At 45.4% G+C, this 6,670-nt stretch overlaps 1 protein-coding gene across 1 annotated transcript; it reads left to right on the top strand.

The window, feature by feature from the left end:
- The first annotated feature begins 254 nt into the window (after nucleotides 1-254).
- Nucleotides 255-1,544, top strand: LOC136454208 (uncharacterized). The gene has a single exon (XM_066454715.1). The coding sequence runs from the start codon at nucleotides 255-257 to the stop codon at nucleotides 1,542-1,544; it is 1,290 nt and encodes a 429-aa protein (XP_066310812.1).
- The last annotated feature ends 5,126 nt before the right edge of the window (nucleotides 1,545-6,670 follow it).

Genomic DNA, 6,670 nt, shown 5'->3' with positions numbered 1-6,670 from the left:
GACTCGGTAAATGAGTTCTTCCCGGGCCCGGTAAAATTAAGATTATCTAGCTTAGCAGTGGTAACCACTCAGCAGCCAGTAAAGTGAATTATGGTATCTGGCTTTGTACTTTAAAGTTTGATGAGTAAACATACTCATATATTTATTACTTGGACCCATCTTTACAGCTAGTTTATTTCCATTTGCTTTGTACTATAATTCTTCATGTTCGCATTTTCAGCCGAGGAACAATGGATGGAGGAGGGCTAATAGACATGTGGAAGAAATGGGAGATCCAAGTACTGGTGCTCCTTAGCTTCACACTGCAACTTATCCTCCTGGGCTTCGCAAGGATCCGCCGGCGCAAAGGCTCTGCTCTTCTGAGGATCCTCCTCTGGTTGGCCTACCTCATGGCTGACTCCACAGCTATCTACACTCTTGGCCACCTCTCCCTCCGTGCCAGATCAAGCGAGAAGCAGCTCGTCGCATTCTGGGCGCGCTTGCTGCTCCTGCACCTCGGTGGCCCGGACACCATCACAGCCTACGCCTTCGAGGACAACCAGCTCTGGCTACGCCACCTGCTAAACCTCGCAGTGCAGGTCATGGGGGCAGCCTACGTCCTGTACCAGTCTGTTGCTAGCCAGGGGACCTTGGTCACCCCCTCCCTGCTGATGTTCGTTACTGGCCTTCTCAAGTATGGGGAGAGGACATGGGCGCTGGAACGTGCTAACATAGACAGCATCAGAGGCACTCTTGATCTGCAGGATGACAGCGACGGGCGCCAGCCGTATGATGGACGGGTTGGAACAACGGAGCTGGATTCGGAGGAGGTTCTGCTGGGTGCTCACTACATGTTCAATGCCTGCAAGAGCCTCTTCACCGACGATCTGATCACGTCGGGAGCAGAACTCGAAGCTATTAACAATGGCATACAGTTTAATGGCGGCAAGTACATGTACGAGCTGATTGAGATGCAGCTGTCCTTGATGTACGACATCCTGTACGCCAAGGCAGCGGTCATCTACACATGGTATGGCATGTGCATCCGTCTGATCTCACCGGCAGCCACTTTGGCCTCGTTCTTGCTGTTCCAGCTGAGCAGCAGCAGCAGCAGCAGCCATGGTGGTTACACTTACAGCAGAGTCGATGTCATCGTCACTTACATTCTCCTGGCTGGGGCCTTTGTCCTCGAGATCACGTCGATGGTCAGGGTACTAGGGTCTTCCTGGGCATGCGCCTTCTTGCACGCTCGGAGATGGGACCGGATCCATGGCGCCGTCCGGTGCCTTCGCCGGCTTGTCCGGGCAGCGAGGAGCCGAAGGTGGCTGGAGTCGGTTGGGCAGTACAACCTGCTGGATTTCTGCACCCGTGAAAGGACGGAGCTAAGGGGCAGGGTCGCCAAGAAAGTGGGGCTGGAGAAGTGGTGGGACAAGCTCCATTACTCGAGCACCGTCAGCATTTCGGACAGCTTCAGGGACCTCCTGCTGGAAGAGATACCAAGAAGGCAGCTAGTGTTAATCTATTCTAATCACATAGTCATAGATCTAGCCAGATATATCTTGTAAATGGATAACATGTCCTAGTACATCTACTAGACAGAGATTAGAGAGAGGAATAGTACTAGGTTACCGACCATCGTAGGCCTTCCATCCAGAGGCGTCGGCCAGTGCCGGTGTCTGCGCGAGGGCAGCGACGGTCGGTGAAGAGGACGATGAAGTCGTCGACGTTGGTGGAGCGGGGCGGCGCGGCTGGTGGCTTCCCGTCACTGGCTGCGCCCCTCTCTGATCGGGATTAGGGTTTAGGTTTCGGTGGGGAGCTCGGCTCAGACGAACCTCGTACTCAGAGCCGTCGCCCCCCACCTCTATTTATTGCGCAGTGTGACAGGAGCCCTACAGCCATAGTGGGCTGGGCATCCCCGATCAGAGCGCGGATCAAAGGCCCAACTGGGCCATTGGGCCTAGTTTAATATTAGAGATCAATATAACAATCTTTCCCTTGATCTCCTACCATCTTTCAATTTCATATCATTTACTTTTACTCATTCCATTACAGATTAGCGCATAGAGCATGTTTCATCGTCACGGTCAATTACCGATAAATTTAACAACTACAATATACCACTCTGTTCTGAAATAGATACTTAACTTTAGACCTTCTTTTGTTTAGGAATTATAGACTTTCCCTTAAACCCATACCGGCTACATGTTCTCTGAACACATTGGGTGGTAAGCCTTTTGTAAGTGGATCCACGGGCATCTTTTTGGTACTTATATGCTCAAGACTTATGACATGATCTCGGACTTTATATTTCACAACATAATACTTTATGTCAATGTGTTTGGCAGCACCAATTGACTTATTATTGTGAGCATACTGTACTGTCGGATTATTATCGCAGTATAACTTAAGTGGTCTATAGATGTCGTCAACCACCTTCAAACCGGGTATGAACTTCTTTAGCCAGTTCACCTATCCCGTTGCCTCATAACACGCTACAAACTCGACATATATTATGGACGATGTAGTGATGGTTTGCTTTGAGCTTTTTCATGAAATAGGTCCCCCTACGAGAGTAAATACATATCCAGATGTGGATTTTCTATCATCTCCCGCATAATCAGAATCTGAATATCCCACTGTATGAAGTGAATCTGATCTTCTATACGTCATCATGAGGCTTTTCCTTCCTTGCAAATAACGCAAGACTTTTTTTACTAATTTCTAGTGTTTTGTTCTAGGATTGCTTTGGAATCTACCAAGTAACCTGGTAACAAATGCCAAGTCAGGGCGTATACATACTTAAGCATATTGCAAGCTTCCGACAGCTGAAGCAAATGAAACCGTTTTTATTTGATCGATCTCATACTGATTCCTAGGGCATTGAAAATCCTAATATATGTCACCCTTGACTATAGGAGCAGGTGAGGGACTATATTTGTGCATACTGAATTTATTTAAGATCTTTTCTATGTATGTCTTTTGTGACAGTCCTAGTACCCCTTTACTTCTATCTCGGTGAATCTCGATCCCTAGAATGAACGAAGCTTCACCAAGGTCTTTCATATCAAATTTTGAGGACAAAAACTTCTTTGTCTCCGGTAGTAGACTGACATCACTACTAGCAAGTAAGATATCATCCACATACAGGATAAGGAAGATAAACTTTCCATTCTTAAACTTTGCATAGACACAATTGTCCTCTATATTCTCTTTAAACCCAAAATTCCTTATTGTCTGATTAAATTTCAAGTATCACTGTCTTAAAGCTTGTTTTAATCTATAAATAGATTTCTTTAGGTGGCATCCCATTCGTTCTTTTCCTTTCATGACAAAACCTTTCGATTGTGCCATGTAAATATTTTCCTCTAAGTCCCCGTTGAGAAATGTCGTCTTTACATCCATCTGATGTAATTCTAAATCGTAATGTGCCACTAATGCCATTATGATTTTGAAGAAATCTTTACATAAGACTAGAGAAAATGCCTCATTGTAATCAGTCCATTCTCTTTGCGTAAAGCTTTTTGCCACAAGTCGCGCTTTATATCTCTTTATATTCCCCTGAGAGTCAAGTTTTGTTTTGTAGACCCATTTACATCCTACTATTTTGGCTCCTTTAGGAATTATTTTCAAGTCCCAAACTTTATTGGTATTCATAGATTTCATTTCATCTTCCATGGTCTCAAGCCACTTTGATGAATGATCACTTCTCATGGCTTCTTCAAATGAGGTGGAATCATCCTCCATTTAAAATTCCTTAGTGTTATATGCTTCATAGTCAGCAGGAATAACTGATTTTCTAACTCTTTGAGACCTTCTAGGGACCTCCATATTTGGCACATCTTCTATTTGAGGCTGTTGTTTCTCCCCCTCATGTGTGGCAATAGGTTCTATAGGATCCTGAAGAACAGGTTCCTCATCGTCATTCATTGTTGTCGCAGGCGGAATAACAACAGGTGCTGGCACCATAATATCTTGTACTGTCGGTGCAGCGACAGCAGGTAGCGAGAAAAATGGCTCATGAATCATTGGAGTGGGCGCATACACCCGCTTCTCTTCAAGGTCAATTTCTCGAGCTATCATGCTCCCCCTCATCATTTCATCCTCTAGGAAGACAGCGTATCTCGTTTCCACAAACTTTGTATGTCTGTATAGACAGTAGAAATGAAAACCTTTTGACTTTTCTAGGTAGCCAATAAAATAACAACTTACTGTTTTAGGATCTAGTTTTCCAATGTTTGGGTTAAATACTTTAGCCTCAGCAGGACTCCCTCACACACGTAAGTGGTTTTGTGAGGGTACTCTTTCTGTCAATAACTCATATGGTGTTTTAGGCACCGACTTACTTGGTACTCTATTGAGAATATGAATTGCGGTTTTTAACACCTTTATCCACAGGCTCAACGGTAAGGTGGAGTAACTTATTATACTACGCACCATATCCATCAGGGTATGATTGCGTCTTTCAGCTATTCTATTCTATTGAGGTTCATCCAGTGTAGAATACTGGGCTACTATACCATTCTTCTATAAGAACCTTGCAAAAGGTTCAGGAACTTGGCCATATGGGGTATGTCAACCATAGTACTCCCCCCACGGTCAGACCTGACTATCTTAATCTTTAAATTGTGTTAATTTTCAATTTCTGCCTTAAATATCTTAAATTTATCTAATGCTTCTGTTCTTTCTTTGATTGGATAAATGTAGCCACAATGAGAGTAATCATCTGTGAATGTTATGAATGAATCATAACCATCTACACTCTTTATAGGAAATGAACCACAGATGTCTGTGTGAATAATCTGTAAAATTCCTACGCTTTGTTTGGCATCTTTCTTAATTTTCTTTACATGCGCTCGTGGCGTCTCCCCGCGCCTAGGCCGCAACCTAGGCCTGGGGCGGGAAAGTGCCTCCTCGCCTGGGCCGATTCTAGTCCAACACGCTCTCAGCCGTCCATCCAGATCCGACGGCCAGGAGTCGTCTTTGGGGGATCAAAATCCCTGACCGGCCCGTACCCCCCAAACCATAACTCATTCTCACTCCCTCCCTTTCCTCTCTGATCGCCGCGACGGAGAGCAGAGCATAGGCAGCAGCATGGTGGCTGGAGGAAGTGGCGGTGCCGTCGTACGCCCCTTCGCCAGTGCGTGCGTCCACCCGAGGGTGAGCGCACCGCCATTGAAGGTCTGCGCTGCGGTGCCCTTGACACCCGAGCCCGAGGCAGAGCCACGCGATGGCATGACCTGCTCGGTCGACGCCTCTGGTTCTTCCCGCGCGCCGACCATGGAGATGACCGGTGGCGAAGACGGGACGGTCGGGCCCCAGGTAGGAAGCCCCTTCTCTACCATCCCCTTTCTCTTTCTAGGGTTAGGGTTATTGTTCTTCTTCCCCGACGACTTTGGGTTCGGTTGAACAGGTTACTGTTCTTCTTCCCCGACGGGTTTGGGTTCGGTTGAACCCTCTGCACCACGATTTCTTTTTCGATTAGGGTTAGGGTTTTAATCCGAAACGGATTGAACCCTCTGTTCCTCTTTGATTTTTTTTCAATTCTCTACCCTATATGATGAGGACATCACTCCTTTGGATGTACCAGCTGATCCTCCAACCATCATGCAAGGTCCAATGACCCAGGCTCGAATGCGTCAACTCAATTTACAGGTGAGCTCGTTCTTAAGCGATCTTTTCATACTTTTGAGAATAGACTACTACCTAATGATGTTATCTTGCTTAGGAACATTGGAGAGGGTCAAGAGGGACTAAGAGGACATGGAGGAGGTGATGATGACCAGCAAGGACGTCCAACACAAGCCGGAGGCCTAGTCCAATACGAATTCGAGTCTGCCTCGGCCTCCAGGACCAGTTTGCCTTAAACTGGTCACCCAGGACGCATCCGGACTCTATTTTCGATGATCCACATATGGATGGAAAGCTAATTTGATAAGGAAGCCAATACAAGTAGTTTTACGTCAAAAGCTATTCGAAATCAACAGGAATCATCGAAATAAGTTAGTATCTAGAATCTGCCAAGGTGCTGCGACACCGTCTTTTGGGTCCGTTGGACCATGTATCGAGTTTGGGCCCATTAGGGGCACGTCCAGGGGGTCTTACACGACCCTAGAGTCTTTGTTTCGTGGGTTCGGAATTTTTAGATTGGCCAAAAAGTGGTCACAAGATCCTCATTTTGTGGTCACAAGGTTTTTGTCGATTTTCATCCAGTTTTCTGAAAATTCCACAGGCCACGTCTTACACTTGTTTGAGCTCATATTTTCTATGGTTACTGCTTTTGTGCTCCTAAGTAAAGGAAAAATATCAAAAAAATAAAATAAAAAAGTCAAAATTTCCCAAAAAAAACATCGACAGCCTAAAAATAGAAAAAAAGAGAGGGGCAAAAGAGGAATAATATCTAGAGGAGCATATAGAGAAGCCCAAAGTGAGCTGTGTTTGCGTGTGCTGTCTGATTCCTTATTTGTGTTTCTGTTTCTATCCACCATACTTGTTTTTCTCATACCAATCACCTTACTATCCACCATACTTTTGTCACAACCTGGTACTTGCAACATTTTAGACCAGCAACGAGAACGAGTACTTTGGACTATAATTCAGCATTACTTTCTGTTACTGACTTATGTGCCAGATATACATATTATTCTTTGTTTGCCTTCCAAGCTCCACAAATTCTTCAGATCAGTACAGACAA

The sequence above is a fragment of the Miscanthus floridulus genome, chromosome 5 (assembly GCF_019320115.1).
Source record: "Miscanthus floridulus cultivar M001 chromosome 5, ASM1932011v1, whole genome shotgun sequence".
NCBI lineage: Eukaryota > Viridiplantae > Streptophyta > Magnoliopsida > Poales > Poaceae > Miscanthus > Miscanthus floridulus.
Note: the sequence above shows the minus strand (reverse complement) of the source record. Positions and strands in the feature narration are given on the sequence as shown.

Bases quoted from the DNA above. Each gene is read 5' to 3' on its own strand.
- LOC136454208 (XM_066454715.1), top strand. From the start codon at position 255: ATGTGGAAGAAATGGGAGATCCAAGTACTGGTGCTCCTTAGCTTCACA.